A 26,644-nucleotide genomic window follows, 5' to 3' on the forward strand; every position below is an offset into this window, starting at 1 on the left:
TGTTTAGGGCGTGCCATAGAGGGGGTGAGAAGTTAACTAATCATACCTACCGGTGTGAAAGTGCTAGGCTACGAAAATTAAATGAGCTATTGCCTAGAGTGTGATGCTGCTAAGGTGAGGTGGTGCGGGACTCTGGGATTAGAGCGCGAGTCTAAATTGTGTGTCTTATGCTGTGAAGTCATGTGCCATGGCCACTGCAGCACAGCTGTGGAAGTAGTGTGAGCATGTGTTTATAACTACTAGGATGAACTACTGACCCGTACTGGTTTGAAAGTTCTGGGGTACGGAAAATATGAGGTAGTGTGTAGAGTCTCATGCTACTGAGCTGCTGCCGGATTTGGGGAAGAAAGCGTGAGCCCAAACTGTCACATGCTGTGAAGTCATGTGCTCTGGCCGCTGTGCAACATCTGTGCAAGTAGTGTCAGCATGTAGTTATAGCTACTTGGAGGAACTTTTGTTTCGAACATTGTAACTTGTGTATGGTGCTTAGGGGGTGTTATATAGGGAGTGCAAAGGTAAATCAGTGTGTATGAAATGAATTTGGTATTTGGAAAGTGGAAAGCACTGACTCCTACGGGTCTGATGGCGCTGGGGGCGTAAGGGGAGGTGCTGCTGGAATTGGGAATAAAGCTGATGAACTACTGACCCCTATTGTGAACTTTAAACATGCACGTGCCGATAAAATGCTGCAAAAGTAAATTAGGTTAAAAAAAAAGATGAACTTTTAACCTGCAGGTGTCGTAGAAGGTTCCAGAAAGTGTGGTGATAAAATAGGTTGAACTTGTGACCTGTATGTGGCGCGGAATAATAAGTAGCTTTTCGGAGGAAAATTCAAAGTTAACCAATGGAGGTAAGTTTTGGAATGTCGAAGGAATTAAGTACTCGGATTTGTTCTTTACATGCATTTATGTGTGGAGCGACAGAGAAGTTGTGCCATTCCTGGTTTCACTCTTGACGAAGTCGGAGCTTTACATGTACTATGTGAGAAAGAATTGTATGCGTATCATTTGAAATCTGAATAACTACATAGGTGAGTTAGAAATGAACAAGGTGTGTTATGTGTTTTATAGTATTGATTAAGTATTTGAGGTACTATTTTTAATTTTGAAAGTATTTTTTGTTTCAAAGTAATAATGTTATTAAAGTGCGGTGTTTGATATTGGTTATGAAATATGCATAAAGTTTGAGCGGTTATACAAGTATTTTATATATGTTTAGGAATTTTTCACAGAGAAGTGTAGTTTGTCATCTTTATAGGACTAGTGTTTTGAAAAGGAGGTACAGCGTTAATTTGAGTTTGTAATGTATTTGGGGAGATAAAGAAAATGTCGCACGTTTGCAGCGGATACTTTGTGGAAATAGTGGGGTGGGGTGGTGGTAGGAGATGTATGTGTTATTAAGTTAAAAGCGATAAAACAAAATGCAGAAATGTTTTGGGCAGGTTGTGGTCTTATTTTTGACACCGAGAGGTAGGTTTGAATGCAAGTCATGGTAGGTTGTTGTACATTTGGGCAGTGTACAGTGTTTGGAGATTACATGGAGAGGAGATGGAGATAGGAAAAGTGATATGTTCCTTTTATATGTACGCATAGCTTGAATCATGTGGTCCTAAGTTGAGATAAATATGAATATGGTTTCTGGTTTGCATTTGGGTATTGTGAATAGTTTTTGTAGTTTGACTAGTGAATAATAAAAAGGTAGATATACTAAAATATATGGTAGTAAACGTATTAATTATTGTCTGTTTTTATGGAATAGAAGTAGTTGGGGAGTGCTTCTTTAGAAGAGATGTTTTATAAATGTGTGAGATAAAAAAATGTAAATGTGCGGTATCTTTTCTGTATGACTTGACATTAGAGCACTACAGTGGGCCCGTGTACAGTGTTTGGAGAGGAGATGGAGATAGGAAAAGTGATATGTTCCTTTTATATGTACGCATAGTTTGAATCATGTGGTCCTAAGTTGAGATAAATATGAATATGGTTTCTGGTTTGCATTTGTGTATGGTGAATAGTTTTTGTAGTCTGACTAGTGAATAATAAAAAGGTAGATATACTAAAATATATAGTAGTAAACGTATTAATTGTCTGTTCTTATGGAATAGAAGTAGTTGGGGAGTGCTTCTTTAGAAGAGATGTTTTATAAATGTGTGAGATAAATATTTTACATGTGCGGTATATTTTCTGTATGAGTTTGTTGACATTAGAGAACTACATGTGATTATAAGTGATACTATTTGTCAGGCTGTGTCACTGAGGCGGATATATGTAGGTGTTGAAGTGGTTCGTGTTTTACTGATGGTGAGCTTCACTATCCCTTTTGAGACACTCGTCAATTTATTCATTCCATTGAACATCTTTAATATAGCTACAGTAAAGGGACTGTATATCAAAAGTTTGGGAATTAGAACTTTGTTTACTCTCCCCATGCCCTGCTATACACTACAGAGTGTTTAAACGACTTACGTAACATATAGATGTCTAGCTAGTAAAGGTGGTGAAGTTCGACTGGGCCAATTTATAAACCGTGCTATGGGATGGTTTATGTTTTACCCGCCAATTTGCATGTTTGAATACTTTTTTCTGATAAGTGCTCCGGCAGACACTTGTTAAAATTAACGTTGTATATGGGTATAGTGGCGCTACTGGGAATGGTGGGGTTTTGGTTTGATTTGCTACGGTTAAGCAAGGGCGGGTGTTGAGGTGGTGTAACAGTACTGTGACTATTAATAAACCGCTAATGGTATGGTGTATGTTTGAGTTTCAAAATTGCAGGTTTTAATAGGTTTTGCTGATGACTGTTCCGGCAGACACCTGTTGACATTAAGTCTATGAATGGCTATAGTGGCGGTAACGGGAGTGCTGGGGCTCGTTTGATTTCGTAAGGTTAAGCAAGGGATGGGTGGAGGAGGTGCGCATGTTGCTGATTATAAGACTGATATTTGTAACGTGGGCATGTGTAGTTACTAAAGGTAATGTAGTTTCACTGGGCCCATTTATAAACAGCGCTATGGGATGGTTTATGTTTTACCCGCGAATTTGCATGTTTGAATAGTTTTTGCTGATAAGTGTTCCGGTAGACATGTTAAAATTAAGCCTGTGTATGGGTATAGTGGCGCTACTAGGAATGGGGGGTTTGTTTGATTTCGTACTGTTAACCAAGGGCGGGGGTGGGGGAGAAAGTTATGTTACTGTTTGAAATACACAATATAGTAACGTGGAGCTGTGGAGCTACTAAAGGTGATTTAGTACCACTGGGAGCCCTTATAAAGCACCCTATGGCATGGTATATGTTTTACCCGCAAATTGCATGTTTTAATACTGTTTGCTGATGAGTTTTTCAGGAGACATCTGTTGAAGTTATGGCTGTGTATGGCTATAGTGGCGCTTCTACGTTTGATTGGGTTCTTTCTTTTATTGCGTAAAGTTAAGCAAGGACGGGTGTTGAGATGGTGTAGTGTTACTGTGACTATTTATAAACCGTCTTATGGTATAGTGTATGTTTTGGTTGCAGAATTGTAAGTTTTAATAGCTTTTGCTGATGAGCGTTCCGGCAGACACCTGTTGACATTAAGTCTATCTATGGCTATAGTGGAGGTAACGGGAATGCAGGGGCTCGTTTGATTTCGTAAGTTTAAGCATGGCTATGAGTGGGGGTGGGGGGGGGGATGTGCGTATGTTGCTGATTATAAGACCGACATTTGTAACGTGGGCATGTGTAGTTAGTAATGGTAATGTAGTTTGAGTGGGCTTATTTATTAACCGTGCTATGGTATTGTTTATGTTTTTCCTGCAAATTTGCATGTTTGAATACTTTTTGATAAGTGTTCGACACATGTTAAAATTAAGCCTGTGTATGGGTATAGTGGCACTACTAGGATTGGTGGGGGGTTCTGTTTGATTTCGTACGGTTAAAGGGCGGGGTGGGTGTGAGGGAGGTGGGTATGTTTGATTAAAACACAGAATTTAGTAACATGCAGATGTCGAGCTACTGAAGGTGATGTAGTACCACTGGGAGCACTTATAAAGTGCCCCAAGGCATGGTATATGTTTTACCCGCAAATTTGTATGTTGCTGAAATTAAGTTCTTGTATTAGTATAGTGTTTACTAGGTTTGGTGTGGCTCTCTTTAATTTTGTGAAGTTAAGGAAGGTTGGGGGAAGAGGGTGGTGCAGTGGCAGTGTGCCCATTTATGAATCAGTTTATGGTATGGTATATGTTTTTCTGGAAAATTCCCATGTTTTAATACGTTTTGGTGATGAGTATTCCAGCAGACACGTACAGAAATTACACAACATTTCTGTGGGTAAGACATCTTCGTGCTGATAGACACTCTCCAATTATCGTAGGTTCGGGAAAAAAAAACATTGTTTAAAGGATTTCCCTTTCTTCTACAACGTGGGTAACCTAGCGTGATGTCTCCAGTTCAGTAGAGAGCAAAATAAGCATGCGTACATCGAGGTGCATGCTGTCACTGCAGTGTAATAAAAAAAAAAAATACTATCTTTGAGAGGGCCGAAAATAGAGCCTGGTAGAGTCGTTTGGAGGCTGCCTGAAAATAAGTGCCGGTCCCCAGACCCGGCACAATTAAAGCGCAGTATCCATGCATCCTAAGCACTGCGCCATTCAACCATCTTTTAATATATACATATATACATATACACACACATATATTCACTGAAAAAACCATAGGTTTCACACACGTTATTGTTAGGAATTAGCATTTAAAAAACCTTGCAAATTCACTTAAAAAACCATAGGTTTCACACATGTTATAGTTAGGTGGATATTTCACTCGTAAAAAAAACAATGAAATTCCCCCGTTATAGTTAGTTCAGATAACTAACTCGCGCGCCCGCAATCCTCTGCTCATGACGTCACATATTACATCACTCATGACATGGTCAGTGGTATCACTCTTGACATCACTGATGACATCATCCTTGTGATAGAGTGGCGGTCGCGCGAGTTCTAGTTATCTGAACTAACTATAACGGGGGAATTTCATTGGTTTTTTACGAGTGAAATATCCACCTAACTATAACGTGTGAAACCTATGGTTTTTTCAGTGAATTTGTACGTTTTTTTAAATGCTAAGTTATGTATGTATTTTTTTATATATTTATTTTACAATAAACTACGTATTAAAATATATATATTTTTTTATGGTTTTTCACCGTGCGCGCACCCCCACGATTTAAAAAAAAAAAAATGTTTTACATGTTTTTTTCTGCCTTCGGGGTCCTTCAGGGACCCCCCTGACAAAGGCTAGGGGGTCAGGAACTCTCTACCCTGCCCCCTTTTCACGTTCGCCACCTTCCTTTTCCACTCTTGCACTGATAAACAAAATGGCGGCCGACACTTCCTGATTGACAGATTCGAACGTTGACTGACCTATAACCACCAATCAGAATTACTCTCGCGCACGTTAGGGTGCGCACACCGTGCGCGCAAGGTGCGCGGCTATAGATATTTATGTGCTTTAACTGCAATTTTCTCAGGAACTACTGAACAGATTGACTCCATATATGCAAAAGGCACATCCCTGACCTGAGGACTACCGCTCTGCCAAATTTCAAGTAATTCTGTTCAGCCGTTCGGGCTGTACCTTCGACTAAAGGACCTATGGAAAAATGCATGGGGAAAACGCGTTTTGGGACCCCCCCTTTTTCTCGGCCCCCGCTCGACGAATCACCCCGAGACTTTCAGGGTAGGAGCTGAGCGGAGCGCCCCATTAGTTTTGAAAATTCGCGAAGATTCGTCAACCGGCGCCAAAGTTATTCAAAATAGAATTTTGAGATTTCCTATGAAAACACGGTCCTAACTATAACTATCTACTGGCGACCGCCAGTAGATTATATATATACACACACACACACACACATACATACACATAAATCTGTTCGTCCGCTTATGTTAAGCATCTATGAGCGTACTCGCCTCTAGTAAGCACTGTGCCATTCATGCAGCAATACGCATATATATGCATAGATCTATCTGTCCCAGAATCAATCCTAAGCATTTATCAGCCCACCCGTCTATCGCAAGTACTGGTCTTTGCATTAATTCATTTTCCCATCCATACATTGATCTATGCATCTATCCATTGATTCATCTGGCCATGCATCCACACGCCCTTTATTCAACTATATGTTCTTATTTCCGTGCATCGTCCGCCCCAGATCTTAAATACGACGTATTATTCTCATCCAGCTACCCTCTTAAGGCGTTGAAAAGGCTTGCGAAAAGCATTGACAGGCAGTTTTTTTAATAAAGAATAGCAAAGCTTTGAGTTTCTCTTTGTGGAGCATACTTCAACACCCTTCTCTGGTGGTGTTTTAAACAAAGGTACATCTAGCAAAAGAAATGTAAAGGAGCTTTTAAGTGTAATACGTTAATTTAGAAACAGAACGTTTTGTCGAGTTGTTTATAGGTACACTGTTTTGAAGTGGCCGTGACTGACAGATACTGAATACCTGTACTTCTTATATTTGAGAAAGTATACCAGAGAGCTAATTTGGGGTGGTGAGAACCTAGAGTTCTATATTGCCATGTGAAGTACAGTATAGGAATATAAAAGTAATTGGAAAACTTTTATGTTCATATTAAAGAGGGGGTGTGAGAACTTCGTGAGGAAGGCAAAGTGTGTGTTTTCGTAGCACTAAAACAAGACCGTGTGTAAGGTGAGAGCAGGTTCGTGCTGGAGTTGCATTGTTGTGGTTGTTTGCAGAGGCGCAACCAGAGGGAAATTTCGGGGGAGCCTAATTCTTTGAGCAATAGGCAGAGTGTAGGGGTTGTAAAAAGGGGGTGAAAAAGAACAGTCTCCTTTACAAAAAAAATGATGTTTTGAAGACCGGTAAAGTACTCTGGTGCGGCTGTGTGTGCACCCGGGAAGCTGTGCCAGAGAGTCCGGGGCAATGGGCATTGCGCGCCTGGTGGTCTGTCTGCTAATCACCCTACGATGACGTTGCTGGTGCGTTGCAAAAAGAGAAGGGAAATACTGAGAGAAAATGGCTCTCTTTAAAGGATTCCCCTTCTCCTACAATGCGAGTCACTTGGCATGATGTCTGCACTTCTAAGTAGTGAGCAATGTGCATGCTCTCAGTGTCACTGCAGTGCAATAAAGAAAAAAAAACTGAATAAGTTTGTGAGGTCAGAAAATAGAGCCCTATAAAGACCTGTTTCGAGGCTCCCAAAAATAAAGTGCTGGTGGTCACATCCCCACAGACACCCCCTTCAGTTAAAGCCCTGGGTGCAGGGTTATGTTTGCGGAGTTGATAAAATTGCTAGGTAATAATGGAAATTTTTTATGTGTGCTGTTTGGTTGATAATATCATTCTAAGTACATCGATTAAGATTTAAAAAAAAACTATTTATAAAAAGTTGTGTGCGGTGGGTTGCAGAGAAAGTGGTGTGGGGTGGTGGGGTGTGGCAGAGAGGTGAAAAGTATGAGGTAGTGCAGTTATATATAAATTGTAAAGGAGTATGTAAATAAATACTTGCTGTATGTTCTATGGCACTACTTGTCATCCTAGTACTCATCTGTCGTGCTCCATCACGTTGCAGCATTGGGTCTGGAAGTTGTTAGTGGAAGTTTTGCAATTGTATGTTATTTTAACAGTGAAGAAATGTGACAAATAATTGAATCTATTTTTTGTTGTTCAGAAAATTTAGTTTAGATTGAAATTTGGAAATGCCTAGAAGTGAAAAAAAAGAATATATATTTGACGAAAAGGAAAGATCTTGAAGTAGAAAAAAAGCGACTAGTAGAACTGTATAAGCAAAGATCATTTTTTTTTTAAATGTTACGAACATTTAATGAGAAAAACATCACACAAAGCAAAAGGAAGAATTTTTCAAGTAAGGTGAAGCGAAGTTCAATTTCAAATACGAGGAAAAGGAAAGATGATAAAGAAATAGTATCTGGTACTCGGAGACAAAAACAATTTCAAGAAATTTGTCAGAGACTTTTTCGATCTAGAGTGATTCAGAATTTATTGAAAACATGCTGCAAATATAAAAGAAGAATGTTCCAATTCAAAGAGAAGCAGTGTATTGAAAGTATAGTGGATACTGCTTTCAATTTGAAACAGAAGTGGTTAATTTTGATTTTAAAGAGAATGCAAGTATTGGATAAAATAGACAAAAGTCGAAAAAAAAAAAGACGTGGACAGAACCAACTTTTGTAAAATCTTTAGTGGACATTGGAGACATACTTGTAGTACTGAGCCTTTTTTTAATGAGGAAAGTTACTTCCAGGAAAATAGTTTATCATTTGCAGTTGATACTGGAGGTCGTTGCTGCAAAGTTCAGGATGGTGTTCCTCTTCCAAAGGAGGAAATGGTTGGTAAAAGTGCAGAAGAGTTAATAGCTGAATAAGTGCAAGGGAAACGTCCACGAGCTCCTGTGTATAAGTGGAGTTGTAGTAGCATTTGTAGTATTAGTCAGGAATCCATGGATATAATGAGAAATTTGCTACGAGAATATAGTCAGAAAAGTATAAAACAGAAGATTAAGTTGTTACAAGGACTATATCCATGTAATGTAAGAAAATATACTGAGAAGTATGGGCATTCTCTGGCTCGTCTTTCAAGAAAAGTTTGTAAAAGTGTTTATCATTTGAGGATGTTAGCAGTACACCATTCAGAAATGCAGAACTTTGTAAAGAAACTGTACTATGTAAAAAGTCCTGCATTAAGTTTAAGTGAACTGAATGGAAGTCTTTTATATGGTTCTTTATCAGATGTTCAAAAAAAGTGTGATGCAATATTTTGGTTCAGAAGAGCAGTTCATAGAAAGTGAAAGTTTGACAATTACAGATGTTGGAGGAGATGAGAAAGTGATTAGCACTGATCAGTTTGAAGAAATTGGAAAGTTTAATGTAGTGTACGCTGAAATACCAAACTAGGTTTGCGTTTGTTGTCGACGTACTCATAAAAGTCAAAGTAGGAATGTTGATTTGTATTTGAAAAGTGAAAAGGAGAACAATGGTAAGTGGGAAGAATTTGCAACGTACTTGTTGGTGGAAGGTCGATTTGAGTTAGGTAGTGATCAACGTATATGTAAATATTGTTACAACAAATTAGAAGAGAACAAAATGCCTGTTAGAGCAGTGCATAATAAGTTGGAGTTAGTAGCTATTCCGCAGGAGCTGGCCAAATTGAATACATATGAGTCTGTTCTAACTCAATCTGTTCATCCTTTTCAAACTATAATTCGGATGGAGCCTAAAACAGGTAAACTGCCACCAACAGACTTGCAAAGAGGGCTGAAAGGAAGAGTGGTGTACTTACCATTGGATTTTAAGAAAAACATGGAAACTATTGCTGGAGAGAAAGAGGAAGATGAGGCAGTAGTTATTTTAGTAAATGGTGTACCCACAAAGTCGTAAAATATGTCAAGAATTTGTGGATGTTAATAAAGTTGAAAAGGCTACCTTATATCTTAGAGAACAATATTTATTACAAAAGTAAATGTGGATGAACAGGTAATACGTTTAGAAGATGATTTTGAAATTTCAAGTGGTCAAATAGAGAAAGTGGACAAGTCAAGGACTGAAGAGATTTACGAACATTATACAATATGTCCTTTGCATTCAAAAGAAGTGATAGGAAGTAGCATTGAGTTATTTCCAATGACAAATCAAAGTTGGTGGTTTGGAAGGGCCCTTGGAAGTGGACAGGTCAAAGGAGAAGCAGCCAAAATGTGACTCAGGAGCCAAAATCAAATTGATTACACACTACTTTTATAAGGAGAAACTTAAAAACAAAGCAAGGCTCTTAAAGCCGGACATCAAACCCAAGGGATATGCCGGAGAACTGATAAAGTTGGCAGGATATTTCTGGGGGTTGATAGAATTGAAGGATAGAATCATTCCTGGGAAAGGTTAAGTGTCTGTGAAAGGGGATTCTCTAATAAGTTGGTTTTATCAATGTGATCATTATGTTTTCAAACCCAATGCTTATCCTGCTGTTTGAGAGAAATGCCAACTGTCTCAGAAGGCAGTGATGATTTGTTGAATTAGTTCTTTTTAGGAGTGAGCTGGGGTGCCTGAAAAACTATGTACCTGAAATTAGGTTGACAGATCATGTTCTCCCAAAAGTGGCTAAGGTTCGGAGTGTCCCTTTGGCAATCAAGGACGATGTGAAATATGAGCTGGACAGACTAATCGCTAATGGCAAGTAGAAGCTTTGAAATGCTGGCGTCTGTGGTTATAGTTTGCAAAGCCAATGGCGAGGCTCGCTTATGTGTTTGAGGGTGATTAACAAGGTTGTGATTGTAGACCACTCCCCAACATCAGTGAAATGCTAAGCTTGTTGAATGGATGGCAAGCTCTTTTCTTTAGACCTTAGTTCTGCGTACCATCAAATAAATCCGACTGACGCTTCACAGAACTTTACCACTCCTGTTCTTTGGGCTCCAGTTACCTGCTTCTGTCTTTCATGGGGCATTGGAAAAATTATTGAAGGGAGTGGCAAGATTGAAGGTTTCTCAAGATATTCTAGTGGTTGGATCGGATACAGGGGAACACAATGGTAGGTTACATGATGTGCAGGGAAGATGGACTTGTGCTTAAATGTGAAAAATGCATGTTTAAAGTCCCCAGGATAGAATATTTGGGGCATTTATTCACTGCATCAGGGATTTGCCTAAAGAAAGGCTAGGTTGACACGATTAAGAATCTATCTTTGCCCAAATGTAAAGATGAACTAGCGGAATTTTTGGGTATGGCAGAATTTTATAACAAAATTGTGCCTAAATTTGCTGAGAGGATAGTACCTCTCAGGTCGCCATTAACGTTTTTCTAGTGTGATGGTTGTCAGTGAATTTAAGGATGTGAAATCTGGTTTGGAGGAAGCCTTGGACCGAAGAAGTTTCGATAATAGGGACGTTATTGTAATGACAGATGCCAGTTCCAAGAGTTTGGGGGCTGTATTGATACAGAAGGTATGTATAGAACCATTGCATTTATTTCACGCGGTCTGATAGGTGTGAAGATTAACTACTCTGATATTGAAAAGGAGGCCCTGGGGTATTTGGGGCTGCGAGTATGCTAACAGTTTCTTTGGGGACGTACGTTTGAGCTAAAAACAGATCATAAGCCTCTCAAAGAAGTCTTTGCGAAGAAAGGCATTGATCAAATTTCAAGTCCTATTCAAAGGCGGGTTGTTGCGCTTCAGGAGTTCGAGTTTGAACTAATGTATGTGCCTGTAGCAAGCAATATACAGGCTGACTGACTCTAGGTTGCATGTTGATTTGGACAAGGACGAACCTTTGCAAAAAGAGAGGTTTGGTGGGAAAAGTATGATGAGGAAGTGAATGTGTGTGTTGTAACAGAGGGAATTGTTCAGGAGCAAGAATGGTAGAGGGTATTGCAAGGTAATGCGTGTATACAATAGGTCATCAAAATGGTCTTGGAGGGTTGAGCGCGCAAAAACAGGTGTGAAGTACATGCCCTAGCATATTGGGAAGTTCGCAATGAGTGATCTGTGGTAGATGGGGTACTCTAGAGAGAACAAACTTGTGCCTCCTGTGGTGTTCTCTGAAGAAGTGAGACCCACACAGATAAAGTCTCTGGTTCATTTTATTCACCCCAGCCATCAACTGCTCCAGAGTAACTGACACCGAGAGAATGTCACAACATCATCCTGTTCCATTAAGAATAGTAATACCATTACATAGTGATGTTCTGTTTAAAACATAAAGGAGGAGTCATATTAGACAATAAAGTACCATGTCACACATTTTTCTTTACAACAAACAAAAGAATACTTAACAAATATAATCCTTCATATACAGAGGTGGTCTTTGAATTCTCCGACTCCTCAGTCTAAAATTAACTGGTAGAGAACCAGAACTTGGAGAAATAGGATCATGTTGACTTGTCGATGAGTGAGAGCTAACCACAGCATCCATAACTGGTTGCTGGATAGAGCTGACCACTACTACTCTGCTCTTATTCCAGATTCTACCATCAATAGTCTTCACAGCATTCTTAAATAGTTTTATAACTCGTCTTACACCCGTGTACTTTGACTACGGCTTACATCCAACAGGTGCCTTAATTTTTACATAGTCACCCACTTTTACATCATTGAGTTGAACACACTTTCTCTGGTCAAAATAGATTTTCTTTGTCCACTGCTTTTCTAACTCCTTAGGTCTCCAACCACCTGGTTGGTTGTCTCTCAAACTTTTGTTTAAACTCATCCAACCTGGACATAGTTTAGAGTTCGAAGCTCTACCCTTGAATAATTCAAATGGAGACCTCCCTGTGGTTGTATGGGGAGACATGCGATAAGCAGTAATTCGATCTCGTAACACATTCTTCCAATTGAGATTACTTGCCCTGGCTAATTGAATGCTTTCTTTGAGAGTTTTCTTAACCCTCGACAGCACCATTGGTCTCTGGATGATACACAGAGCTCCTTTTGTGAATTATCTGTCTTTCAAGTAGGTCTGCATTTCAGCAGAGAAAAATTGAGGACCATTATCTGAAAGAATGCATTTGGGATAACTTTCCCCTCTTAAAAATTTCCTCCAAAAATGTTATAACATTTGCTGAAGAAATGTCCCCAACTAAGCTCACTTCCACCCACCTTGAATACAGCTCTAATAGCACAAATAAATATGGGGTATCACTGACCCCATGCAAAGGACCTACAATATCAATTGCAACTTCATCCCAGGGGTGTTTTGGTAATTTTCTATAGACCATAGGTAACTGTTTGGTTTCAAGAATCTAGTCACTGGAGCAGCACTCCATGCAATCACAAACCATTCTCTCAACTTTTGTCCATCCCTGGCCACCAGAACTGCATCCTCAAATACTTTTGTTTTTACAATGCCCAAATGCCCAACATGTGCAAGATTAAGAAGTTTGCTGCGAACACCAGAAGGTGGAACAAGACGTGTGCCACGGACAAGCAGACCATTCATAACAGCTAATTCATCACAGACCAACAACCAAGGTTTAGCGAGGTGTTTGTTTTTTCCTGATTCTAATAGTTCAATTACTGTTTTAATTTCTATATCCAGCTAAAGATTTCCATTCATTCTCATCAATTGCACCCAAGGTAATCGCACAGACATTACCATTATCCAAAAGAAATTCCTCCTACTTGTCAACTTCATCAACATCGACCAAACGAGATACCTCAAAATCATACTCTTGAAGAGTGATAATCCTATTTTTGAGAATATTTCCTTTAATGGCTTGTGGTCTGAGAGAACCTTAACCTTCGTACCCCAAATCAAATTCTTATATTTTCTCAAAGCCAAAAAGAAAAAAAAAAAAAAAAAAAAAAAAAAAAAAAAAAAAACGCTAGCGACACCTTTACAATGACCAAATAATTCAGTTCTGAACCCCTTAGACACCTGGAGGCACAAGCAATCAACCGTTCTACACCACAATTGTTTTTTAAGAACAGCTCCTATACTTTTGGCACAAGCATCAGTGAAGCTGTAGGTCTGATGGCCAGGCACAAATGCTTGTAATGAAGGAGCCTTCTTTAAATCTTCCTTTACAGAAAGAAATTCTCTTGCTCATTCATGACTCCAATCAAACATCACATTTTCACCTGTTAATTTCCTAAGATTGTGTCTTGTCAGCATAACCTTGGATAAACTTAGCGTAAAATTCAATCATACCCAAAAAGGATAGCAACTCCTCCTTGTTACAAGGTTCATTCATTTTTACAATAGTATCAACAAGTTCTTTTCTTGGAAAAACACCTTTCCAGGGATGCAATGACCTAGATAATGGACTTCTTCTACCTCAAACTTACACTTTTCTTTTTTAAGTGTCAATCCTGCTTTTCTTAGACTTTCCACAGCACACACTCGAAAAATGTTCAGCTTTGGTACTTCCATAAATCAACAGATCGTCTTGATAGAACTGAACCCCTCCGAGACCTTTGGGTAAATTAACCATGATCCGTTGAAAAACAGATGCTGCCTAAGTGAGCCCAAAAGGCATCCTAAGAAATTTCTAAGTACCTATTGGAGTTACAAATGCAGTTAAATCCTGGTAAGACTTCGAGCTCCACTTGATATGCAGACGCTAAGTCAAGAGTCGTGAAGTATTTAGCACCCGCCAAAGTGCTGACAATCTCATCTATATTGGGCAAGGGAAACCTGTCTACAACCACCTCTTATTGAGTGCATGCAAGTCTATGCAAAGTCTAATATTGCCACTGGCCTTCTTGGCGACTATGAGAGACAACCACTCAGTTGCTTCAACAGGCTCAATAACACCCATATCAGTCAAACGTTGTATCTCTTTCTGCACACTAAGCTGTTCATTAAAAGGTACTCTCCTGACTTTTGCAAGAATGGGTACAGAACCATCTTTCAATTTTATACGATGTTTATAACCTCTCAGACAACCCAACTTATCTACAAACACATCAGAAAAACGTTGAGCAAGAATAGTTGCTGTATCGTCTACAACCTGTACTTGGACTTGTGGCACTGCATTAGGACCAAGAAGAACTCCCAGCAAACGTTGATGAGGCCAACCCAAGAGTGCATCACCTTTTTTAGCCACATACAGTTTCCAGGCAGCCATCTGTCCACTCAATCCAAAACACGCTATGAAATACCCTATGATGTTTATGGGCATACCACCATAACCCATGGCAGACATCTCTTTTCATAAGGGCAACCTTAGCTTTAAAGTGTTCTACGAAGATGTCTTTGCTAATAGTAAGAGGTGAGCAAGAATCGAACTTCATCTCAAGCTCAACATCTTCAATGGAAACACGAGATGGATGTTTAGCATTAGAGTCGTCAATATGATAAAGAATTTCCTTAACTTGCGGATGCTCTTGGACTACAGATTGTTCCCTTAACATTGCTCTTGCAACACAAATGTCCCTTCCTCCCACACGTATTGCAATAGACTTGCATAGCAGGACAGTAAGATGCATTAGCTCTATGTCCAAATCTGCCACACCTAAAACATGGACCTTTCCTCTTGTGAAAAAGTGGTCTACTGGACGTGTAAATTTACTACTCTCCGACTCATTGGATGACTATTTTTTTACTGCATACACAACCTCATCTACATTGGCACTGGTATGAGTCTTGTTTTTCTCAGTGCTTAATTCATCAAAACTTCATGTGTTCAGCACGTTTGGCAATTACTAACACCTCATCTAAGGGGGGTTTATCCTTCAACCATAATTCCTCCCCAATTGTGTCATGTGAACATTTTAAAACAAATTGATACCTTATCCTTTCCTCTAACACACCCTCAAATTTGCAGGTTGACGCAAGTTTTCTTAACCTAGTCACAAATTCAACAGACTCCTTTTTTGTTCACATAAACCAAAATGATCTCTCCATAATTGTGCTTACACGGGGAAGATAATGCCTGTCCAGTTGTAGTATGCAAACTTCATATTCATTTAATGCTCTGTTCAGCAGCACCAAGTTCCGGCAAATGTTCAAGCACTTCATGCCCTTCCCCTCCAAGACAATGGAGTAGTAAAGAGTTGGCGTTCAGCACTCAAATTTGTGCCGCAAACTCTAGCTTAGTTTGTGAAAATCTTCTTCCACTTCTGCCATTTTACTGTGGGTTCACCAAGGCTAGTTAGGAAAAATGGTGGCTGTGTGACATTCTGCATGGTTATACTGGCTAGCAGAAACACCAACAAAAATTAGCACATCAAATTTACAGGTAGACTGAGGTGTGCCAATCACCGAAGAATCGGACTTACCTTTATGCTGAAATGAAGCTGCTCCACACCACACTGTAAAGGATAACTTGACTTTCAAAACAAAAGTAATGTCTTAAATAAATTAGCTTCATCCAAAAAAAATAAGTCTTACTGCAAAACACTGTAGCGCAATAATTAACTTTAGCGCATTAACTTCTCAAAACCATCTCTAACGTGTGAGAATCTTTAAATAAATACGCATATATTAGTCATTACTGTATGACTCCGTAGCGTGATGAAAATTCAGCAATTGATCACCAAAGAAGCCAACTTTCAGCAAGACACAAACTCCGTGGCGTTGCTAGGAGTTAGTTGTTCGGTAGCGCCAAGCTTCTTTTTTTTTTTCTTAAATGGATCCATGCGTGGCTACGCACAACACCAATGTCACTAAACTTGGAACGCAGATGCGCTCCAACACGCGTTGATCAGCAAAAGGATTGAGGCCTTATTAAGTCGACGCACAAATGCGTTTCACGATGCCCCTCTCGCAAATCTCCTCACCGGTGTTTGAATATTTACTAACACCTTCTGAATTTCACGATCACCCGCTAGAGAAGCACAGAAATGCCTCTCGCCATTCGTCCAGCCACTGGAGAAGGTCAGCGCAACGCTTCTCTCTCATTTTTAAATGGAAATTCGGGAAACAAAAGATGAAGATTGGGCGCCGAGGGACTTCCTGATGTTGGGGTGAGACCACCTGCGTCGCCAAATAAATGTGTTCTCTGAAGAAGTGAGACCCACACAGATCAAGTAAGTCTCTGGTTCATTTTATTCACCCCAGCCATCAACTGCTCCAGAGTAACTGACACCAAGAGAATGTCACAACATCATCCTGTTCCATTAGGAATACCATTACATAGTGATGTTCTGTTTAGAACATAAAGGAGTCATCATATTAGACAATAAAGTACCATGTCACACCTCCTTTGGTGTTGAGAAATATTTTGGGCAAAAGTGCCCATGCTAGCCACATGAGTATCTTGAAAATTAAGGAGAGCGCTAGGGAGTGCTACTGGTAGCTGTCAATGGACTTAGCAGTCAAAATGGAAGTACAGGATTGCATTGGATGTGCACAATGCGACAGTGTTAAAAGGCAGGACACAGCCCATGGTGGTTGGGGAGCAGGCGTCTGGACCATGGGTTGACATTGCACTCAACATACTTGGGCCAGTGAGAGTAAGTTCCCATGAGAAGTACATGTTAGTGTGTCTGGGCAGGTTTTCCTGCTGGCCAGGGATCAAGGTGGTGTACTCTATCAAGTCAAAGGATGTGGTTTGTTTCTTAGAGGAACTGTTTGTGAGAGAGAGAAGGCTTGCCTACCAGCATTCTGACAGACAATGGAGTTCAATTGACCTCAGCAGTAGTTGAGGAATCAGAGGGAGAGAGGTGTGAAGCACAAGGCCACTCTGTATCATCCTGAATCTAATGGAGGTGAACGCTTTATCAAGGTCTTGAAAGAATGTTTGCAACAGTCCCCGATGTGTGGTATGAACTGGGAGGGAAGTGTGAAAAGAAAAGCAAGGAAACAGACTAACCTCGCATTCAACAGGGGTGTCTATTTCGTCTGTTCAGAGGGAGGTTGCCAACCTGGGAGGTTATTCCGGCTTGGGTCAATGAAAAAAGAGTTAAGGTTGATGAGCATGTTGGTGAATTAACAGGATGGAGGGAAAGAGGAGGAAAATAAACTGAAAGCTAAAGTGCTGTATGACCAGAGGAAGGCTGTCAAAGAGACAAGTGTGCAGGTGGGTAATAGGATAAAAATTAAGTCTCCAAAAACGGATGGGACAATATCCAAATACAGTGAGCCTTGTAGAGTAAAGAATGTGTTCAGAAATGTAGTGAAAACTGATCGAAATAAAATTTTGAATCAACAGGGTTGCCAAATGCAGCTCTGTTCTTGCAAGAAGTGTAATCTAGACGAGGAGTTACCTGAGAAACCTAGGAGCCCAACCAAACTAGTGAGGAAGAGACCAGCTTAGTTTTGTGATTATGTGTAACTGTTTTATGCGCTGGATTCATTTTTGCTTAAGTGATTGTAACAGAGTATACTTTAATTTGTTTAGTTGGGGGCTCACAGTTTGGATTTTGTTTTGGGTAAATGAAGGAAGTGATGTGGTATATTAGGTTACTGAACCTTAAGTATGTCGGGTTCTGTAATCTATGTGTGATGTACATAGTGGAACTAAGGTTAAGGTTCTGGAGAGAAGGTTGAGTCAGAGCTTGGAGAAACAATTGGAGGCCGATAGCTCAGTCTGTGGATGGTGTCTCTTAACAGCAAACTTAAATAGGATTCAAATGACATTTGGCTTGGTGGTCCTACATTTAAATGGGTTCCTTTGTTAATATGGTGTTTACATGCCGTGCTAGTGCTGCTATTTCGTACCAGCTATATTGTATGCCCAAAATCTCACCTTTAAAGTTACAGAACCTGCTGGCTCCACCTCACAGACTCATGAAGTCGCACAACTAAAATGGTTTCCATTTAATGATACTTAGTTTAGTCTTTGTAAATTTTTTATCGTTTCCCTAAGGTCCCAATTTCGTATGTGGCTTCCCTTCCCATAAAATGGGTTTCTCTACAGGTAGCGTAGTTGATGGGGTGAGGACCAAGTCTTTTCATAAACATATACTGGTGAGCGCAGATCACAAAATACATGACTGCATGCATTACTTATGAACTGTTTTGTGTTTTTTTTTTCTTTTTTTTTTTAAGAAAAGGGAGCTGCTCGAATGATAGTAGAGCTTAAGGGCATAACTGTGGTCTAAGAAACACTACCATCTGGTGCTTTAATGACCGTTCTGACAAGTGACATGGGATAGATGGAAGCAGGTCCATTGTGCTGGATTTGCATCTGCACTTCAATAGTACTTTTCTCTTAAAACTCAAAGAGAGTGAAGCCGCTACCCAAGTCTCTGTAAGACTCCGGGGCCCCCGCCCCAACCTGGTCTTCAGTCTGATACTACCGACTGTGAAGCCAGAGGTAACAGTTACTGTAGGCACAAAGAAGATGAGGGAAAGGGGCAGAGGAGCACTAAGCATGTGTGCAGATCTGTGTGCCCAGACACCCCTACCCAGAAAGCTGCATCAACCTTTTTTGCCCAAAATAAAATGGCTACAAGACTAAAACTCCATAAAACTTAACTTGACAGTTACAACCAAAGGTTTTAAGGTGGGCTGATCAACATTTCAATGATGCAACCAAGGACCAAAGAGTTGGCTCATAAGCTGTACGACAAATCAAAAACTGTCAAACCATAAACGAATTTTAGAAGTAATGTTTCATTCGAAAAATTACAAATATTTTGAGGCTCTTTATATACCATCAAAGGGAAATAAGAAACCATATCCCGCAAAATATCACCAAGTACTAATTCAGTCAACATTGATATCAGACTAATCTCTAAAGACTCAAATTGAGATAGGGATTGTGGCAAAGGCAGACATTAGATTGGTTTGTAAAATTTCAAGGAAAATATCCCTATAAGTAGGTTGTGAAAAATTAATTCAGTAGAACCGCTTTGCAACTAAATGTTCAAGACAAAGACCTACACGAGCCTACGATAACAAAAGTTACACTGGACATACCCGGAGCCATTCCATGCCCTCCACCTGGTACCAGCGCATTAGCCCTCCTGTGAAGTACTTTGGCTGTTGGTAAGGAACTGGCTTCCCATCAAATTTCCTCACTGGATCAAGCAAATGTTTGGCATTGTGCCGCACAGCTTGAGCAAGCCGGTCCTTAATGGCAGAGTTTGAATCTCCATTTTTTTCAAGGTATTCTTTACTGAGTTTACTGGGGGAAGTGGAATCTCCCTATCAGAGGAAAGAAAAAAAACATGTTATTCAAAAACAAAGTTGCAGAAACCAAATACCTCAGTCGGAAAAAGAAAAAAAAAAAAAAAGAACACACAAGACTCAACATTCATTCAATCTTGCTTTCAGAATTTGAGGAAAAATAAACTCCTAACTTACTACCCATCAATAACACTATGAAAAACACAAGCTAATTTAAATTGGGTCCTGAACGATAAGTGCCAAAAAATGGAAAAGATTTACAAAAATTGATAAACCAAGTAAATATATTGTCATTTACATTTAACTAGTCTCTTGTGCAAAGTATGGTCCTAATTTGCAGCCATGTAAATCAATAGGTGAAAGACTTCACTTGAACATGTAGGTGGTGTTCAAGGATATGCTCCAGCACTTAGACTTCAGACAGGGCATCCATGAGCGTGGACATGCAAGGATGTAGTAGCGTTGATCACTGGCATGAGCAATCCATCCTACCGTACAAATATCTAAGTGCACTGCTTGAAGGTGGGGGGTGCATGGACGGAGAAAGATCAGTGTGTAGCGAGCATGTGCTCTAAATTAAGTCGCTCTAAATTAAGTCACTCTAATGGCAAATAGTTATGACAAATTCAAGCCTGTGGCACAATAAGCATCCAAGCAGATTATTACATATGGCGTCTGCAAGTAAGGCAGTATGTAAGGGACAATCTTTGAGGGCAAAACTGAAACCGGAATGATACAGCTGTGACTAGTCCAAGTGATTACTGAACAAAAGCACTGCAAAAACAAAGGCAAAAAGGAAAGTCGTTATAACAGTTTATTCACAGTCTAAAACTGGTACAAGTCTGTCAAATCTAGACATCCGCAAAACAACTTTTGAAATTATACGCAACTGGTATTTTACCACAATTAAAGGCAAGGTGCCACAAGTGAAATAAAAACACGACATATGTATTATAGTATAAAGGGCTCAACTGATTACTTGGTTGCACCAACATCCATGTTAACCAAATATGTTGTACATCGGTTTTCTCTTTTTTAAACAATAGCAATGTATTTTACTTGCAGCTTTTATGACATTTGTCGAACTAAAGCTTGAATTTAAATAAATAAAAATAAAGCACTTGCCAGTTAATTTCACACTACTTTGTGCAACTACACAAAGAATTACTATTTCCAGACAAAAGGGTTATTTAGCTAATAGGGGACTATTACTTCTTAATTTTATACTCCAAAACTGCTTTAAGGTGTATCCAGCATATCTATATTTACTGTCAGTAAAAGCTATGTTTAAATCAAACTTTTAAGTGACCTAAATTGAAAGGAGAAACAGGATGAATAACTTCACTACTATGAGAATCAAACTGAATATTAAGCATAATCAAAATCCACAATTGAAATGAATACAATAATATACTAATCACAATGCAGACAAAATTCACGCGCTGACGGCTTGCAAGTAATGTTCAATGTAGAAATAATTACCTCATTTTCCACTTTACTCTTTTTGGCCACTGACAGGATTTCCTAAAGATAAAACACAGGTTAGCTTAAACTAAGCATGTGCAGATCTGAACAGAACAATTCATGTAAAGGCTATGCATTTAAAAGCTTACTTCAAATCAGTTTTTTTTTTTGCTGTTCATTGAGGAATCTGGGTCATAGCTGTGTTCTCAAATCAGAAATCAAGGTATTTCAAACAATACACCCACAGAGTAGAATGAATATGCTACTTACCAGTATGCATCTGTTCTTGGCATGTAGGGCTGCTGACATTCATATCTGTGCATAGATCGCCGCCTAGTGTTGGGTCCGGATGTTTGCACGTTGTTGTCCTGGAAGAGTCTTCGAAGTATCCTTGGATAGGTGACTCCTCCCCTGGACTACAGTGCGCATGGGCATCCTCTCCATCCTCAGATTGTTTTTCGCCATTGTGGCAGTGATGGAGTAGATACAGAAAGTGATGACCATGCTATACAGTAATTCTGAGAGCTGCAGCTGCTACAGGCGCCGGGGAGGAGGGAGGGCGATATGAATGTCAGCAGCCCTACATGCCAAGAACAGATGCATACTGGTAAGTAGCATATTCAGTTCGAGGCATGTGGGCTGCTGAATTCATATATGTGCATAGAATACATAGCAGTGCCCTCTATTAGCGGCGGCTACCAGTGCCAGCTGCAGCGGTCTGAAAAAGTGTTTTGAGAACAGCCTGTCCTACAGCTGCCTGCTGTTTTGACTGCACGTCTACACAATAGTGTTTTGTAAATGTGTGTGTAGTGGACCATGTGGCTGCTCTGCATATATCATGCAGGGGAATATTTCCTAGAAAAGCCATGGAAGCCCCCAACTTGCGCGTTGAGTGGGCTCGTGGTGGAATAGTTAATGTGCGTTTTGCCTTTTGATAACAGATTTGAATACACTTAACTATCCATCTGGCTATCCCTGCTTTGGAGATGGCGTTACCTTTGTGGTGCGGGGCAAAGGCAACGAACAGTTGTTTTGTCTTCCTGAAGGGTTTAGTCCTGTCGATGTAGTACATGAGGGCCCTCCGTACATCTAGTGTATGTAGTGCCCTTTCTGCGACAGTTTGTGGGTTTTGGAAGAAAACGGGCAGTTCAATAGTTTGATTCATGTGGAACTGCGATATTACTTTGGGCATGAATTTGGGGTTGGTACGTAGTACAACCCTGTTGGCGTGAACCTGTATGAATGGCTCTTGAACGGTTAGTGCCTGGAGTTCACTAACTCTTCTTAAGGAAGTAATCGCTACCAGGAAGGCTACTTTCCAGGTAAGGAATTGAATCTCGCATGAGTGTAGTGGTTCAAAGGGTGGACCCATCAGGCGTGTGAGGACCAAGTTGAGGTTCCACATTGGAGCCGGTGGGTGGCTTGGTGGAATGACTCGTTTGAGTCCCTCCAAGAATGCTTTGATGGCAGGCACTCTGAATAGTGAGAGGTGCTGCCTGGTTTGCAGATAGGCTGATATTGCGGTCAAATGGACACGTATAGAGGTGTACGCCAGATTGCATCGGTATAGGTGTAAGAGGTAACAGATGTTTTGGATGGATGCGTCCAGGGGGTTAATGTCATTATTACCGCAATAAATGACGAACCTTTTCCATTTGGCTGCATAGCAAGCCCTTGTAGTGGGTCTCCTGGCCTCCTTGATGATGTCCATACAGTCAGGTGGCAGGTTGAGATAGCCAAACTCTAGGACTTCAGGAGCCAGATCGCCAGGTTCAGCTGTTGCGGATCTGGGTGCTGAATCTCTCCATGGTTCTGCGTCAAATGCGCGGGCTTGATCCGCAGCCTTTGATGCGGCACCACGGAAAGTTCGAGGAAGGTGGTGTACCACGGCTGGCGTGCCCACGTTGGAGTAACTAGGACGAGTGTCAGGGAGTGTTGTCTGAGTTTGCGAGCCACCAGCGGTATCAACGGCGCTGGGGGAAAAGCGTACGCAAATCTGCCGGACCAGTTCATCCATATCGCATTGCCCTGCGGATGTGGGAACCTGGCGGCGAAGCTTTGGCATTTGGTGTATATGCTGCCTCCGTAGATGTGCTGCCACTGTAGCTAGGCACTTCGTGAAAACCCTGGGCGCTGTTGTCACGCCGAAGGGAAGGACTTTGAATTGATAGTGCTGCCCCTGAACAGTGAACCCGAGGTATTTTTTGTGTGAGGGGTGGATGGGTATGTGGAAATACGCATCCTTGAGGTCCAGTGTGGCTAGGAAGTCTCCCTGCTTGAGAAGCGGAAGGACTTGCTGTAGAGTGAGCATATGAAAGTGCTCTGAAAGAATGTACTGGTTCAGGGGTCTCAGGTCTAATATAGGTCTGAGTGACCCGTCCTTTTGTGGAATTAGGAAGTAGAGGAAGTACACCCCCGTACCCTGCTCGTGGATGGGTACGACCTCTATAGCGCCTTTTAGAAGCATACTTTGCACCTCTTTCTGTAAGAGCGTTAAGTGCTCTGAGGACATAGGACGGTTTCTTGGTGGTATTGTGGGTGGAGTGGAGGTTAACTCTAGACAGTAACCGTATTTTACAATATCTTTGACCCACCTGTCCGTGGTGATGGAGTTCCACGTGGACAGGAACCTTTGTAGCCTTCCCCCGACAGGTGTTATGTGGTCGGGAGGAAGGGAGAGGGCGTCACTGCTTGTTCTTGGGGGAGGACCTGGTGTTGCCGTAGCCGCGTCCTCTGCCCTTTGTACTGGAGCCACGATATCCACCCCGGGTGTTTTTATCGTAGGTGGTCTGTGTATTGCCTTTGTTATACGTTTGTTGTGACCCCTGTCCTCTACCTGCAACCTTGTTTCCGGGGCGACGAAAGGAGCCGCTCCGAAAGGACTGAGTTTGGAGAGCGCCCATGGACTTTGCAGTGTCCGTGTCCTTTTTTATCTTTTCAAGGGTGGTGTCAACCTCTGGCCCGAATAGATAGTCGGGGTTGACAGGCTGGTTGAGTATATTGTTTTGTACCTCAGGCTTGAATCCTGAGATTCGTAACCAGGCATGTCGTCGCAGCATGACGCTTGTGTTTATGGCCCTGGCAGCCGTGTCTGCAGCATCTAGTGCACACTTGATGGAAGCATTCGTGAGTAGCTGTCCTTCTCTGATGAGCATTTCTGCGCCTTCCTTGAACTGGTCAGGGAGATGTTGGAATATTTGCTCGAGTGTGTCATAGTGCGCTCTATCATAGCGAGCAAGGAGCGCTTGAGTGTTGGCTATGCGCCATATGTTGGCTGCTTGGGCGGCAACTCTCTTGCCAGAGGTCTCTAACACCTTGGACTCTTTGTCCGGGGGAGGAGCGTCACCTGTCGTTTGCGAGTGTGCCCTCTTGCGAGCAGTCGCTACGACAATGGAGTCTAGTGGTAATTGTCCTCTGATGTAAGTAGGGTCCCCAGGTGCTGATCGGTATTTCTTATCAATCCTGGGGTTTATCACTCGTGCCCTGGTGGGTTCCTTGAAAATGTCCTTGGCTGGTTTGAGGACTCCTTTCAACATGGGCAGAGTCTTTACATGCCGTTCTGAGGATGCGAAAGTGTCCATAAGAAAGTCATCTTCGACGGTGTCAGAGTGAAGCTGCACCCCATGGTTATTGGCAGCACGTTCAATAAGAGCGTTGAAGGCTGCAGTATCCTCTGTGGGAGAGGTTTTTGCCCCATAGAGTTGTGGGTCCTGTGTATCGAGAGGTGCACCTGGGTCTACCGGGTCGCCCCAAGTGTGATCAGGGTCCTGCTGGTCATCAGGGTCTGTGTCTCCGTGGTAGGGGACTTGGTCATCCATGTAGTCCTCCAACGCATCCGTGTCGGAACGTGTGGGGGAGAATAGTTGTGGATCCTGGTAGGATGAGTGGAAAGGTTCATAAAGGAGAGGTTCTGATTCTACAGGCAGCTTCCTTTTTAGTGGGATCCTGAAAGGGTCCAACGGTGGTTCCGAAGTTATCCTTCGCTCGTGGAGAATCATCCTGCCAGTGTTGGCGTCGATGACACGTGACGGAGACGTCTCAGCAGGTGTAATCGTAGTCTGGGTGACCCGTGTCCTGAGTTGGAACATTTTCGGGATTGTTGACGGAGGCAAGCCAAAGGTAATGTTGGCTGGCACCGAAGAGGCTGCCGGAGCTTCGATCGGACCGGAACCCGACGGGTCCTGGAGGGCAGCCTTGGTTTTGCTGCTTTGTGTCGCACCAGGTCGTCCTTGGGGCGCCTTTGAGGCTTTGGCACCGACCAGGTTCGTAGAGGCGGCCGTGGACTTTTTCGGCGCCGGTGTTTCATCGAGTCGAGGTGCGGAGATGACCGTCGACGTCTTCGATGCGTGAGGCTTTGGTGTCGTCGAGGGAGCGATGCGAGGCGCAGCAGGCGGCGCAGCCCTCGGTGTCAGTGGCGTCGGTGCCGGGAGCCGAGTAGGTTTGTCGGCGCCGAAGGCCTTTTTCCGTTTATCGACTCCGACGTCGCCCGCTTCAAGTTCGGCACCGAAGTCTCTCTTGGTGCGGTCGGTGTCGACGCGTCGCGCTGGCGTCGAAGGCCTCGATCCGACCAGCGCCACTTTCGGTTTCGTTGGAACCGGAGCAGCTTTCGGTTTTATGGAAGGGAAACCAGCTGGTTTAAGCGGTAATGGCTGCCGCTGGGTGTCCGAGGCCGGGCCCGAGGGCGGGGCCGAAGAACTGCGGGATGGGTCTCGGGTAAGGCCCGAAGGCGATCCCTCGACCGGAGCCATAGGCCGTGGAACTGGGCCTTCTTCGGTGTGAACAGGTAGGCCTTGTTCATCATTGGAGCTACTCTCTTCGGCCCCTAAGGCCTCCTCGTCGTCTACCTCGGTGTCGTCTTCACCTCTGTGGAAGAGTGATTCGTCGACTTCGTCCGATCCGGATCCGTGTTCGGAAACGGGACTGGAGGGTAAGACTTCCAATTCTTCGACGTCTTCGGCCTCGTTGAAGATGTCTGCTGGGGCCGGTTCCGCGTGCTGCGCTTCGAGTCTCGCCGCTCGTCGATTCCGTAGAGTCTTTTTTGAACGGAACCGGGCACAGGCCATGCATGTCGATTCGTCGTGGTCCGGCGAAAGGCATTTGTTGCACACCGGATGGACGTCGATATGTGGGTACTTCGCATTGCATACCGGACACCTCTTGAATGGCGTCCTCGATTCCATCGTCGAAGTAGTCGATGAACAGGTAAATGCGAAAAAAGTCGGTGCTGAAAGTTAGTAAACTAACAAGGTTGTATCGAAAACCGATCGATAAACAGTACCGACGCGAACTAAAGGCCTTTTGGCCTCGACAAAATATTTTCCTAACTTGAGCTAAGATAGCACATCCGAACCCAATGGCGGAAAAAAACAATCTGAGGATGGAGAGGATGCCCATGCGCACTGTAGTCCAGGGGAGGAGTCACCTATCCAAGGATACTTCGAAGACTCTTCCAGGACAACAACGTGCAAACATCCGGACCCAACACTAGGCGGCGATCTATGCACAGATATGAATTCAGCAGCCCACATGCCTCGAACCAACACATACCTGTCTGATTACCAAACCAGCCTCACTATCACTGATCAAGCAAATTAACAGGGTGGGGGATAATGGACCCACAACAGACCTACCCCTGCCAGAGGGAGGAAATGTAAACTTAAGGA

General features: G+C 42.1%; 1 protein-coding gene across 1 annotated transcript in view; it reads right to left on the bottom strand.

The window, feature by feature from the left end:
- HELLS (helicase, lymphoid specific) overlaps window positions 1-26,644 on the bottom strand; it is a 372,397-nt gene that overhangs the window by 264,815 nt on the left and 80,938 nt on the right. The window contains exons 7-8 of the mRNA XM_085603527.1: window positions 21,000-21,041; window positions 19,308-19,535 (exon numbers count right to left, since the gene is read on the bottom strand). Of these exons, the coding sequence (XP_085459653.1) occupies window positions 19,308-19,535; window positions 21,000-21,041 (270 nt within the window). The remainder of the gene's footprint in view (window positions 1-19,307; window positions 19,536-20,999; window positions 21,042-26,644) is intronic.

This window comes from Triturus cristatus, chromosome 1_2 (assembly GCF_964204655.1).
Source record: "Triturus cristatus chromosome 1_2, aTriCri1.1, whole genome shotgun sequence".
Classification (NCBI taxonomy): Eukaryota; Metazoa; Chordata; class Amphibia; order Caudata; family Salamandridae; genus Triturus; species Triturus cristatus.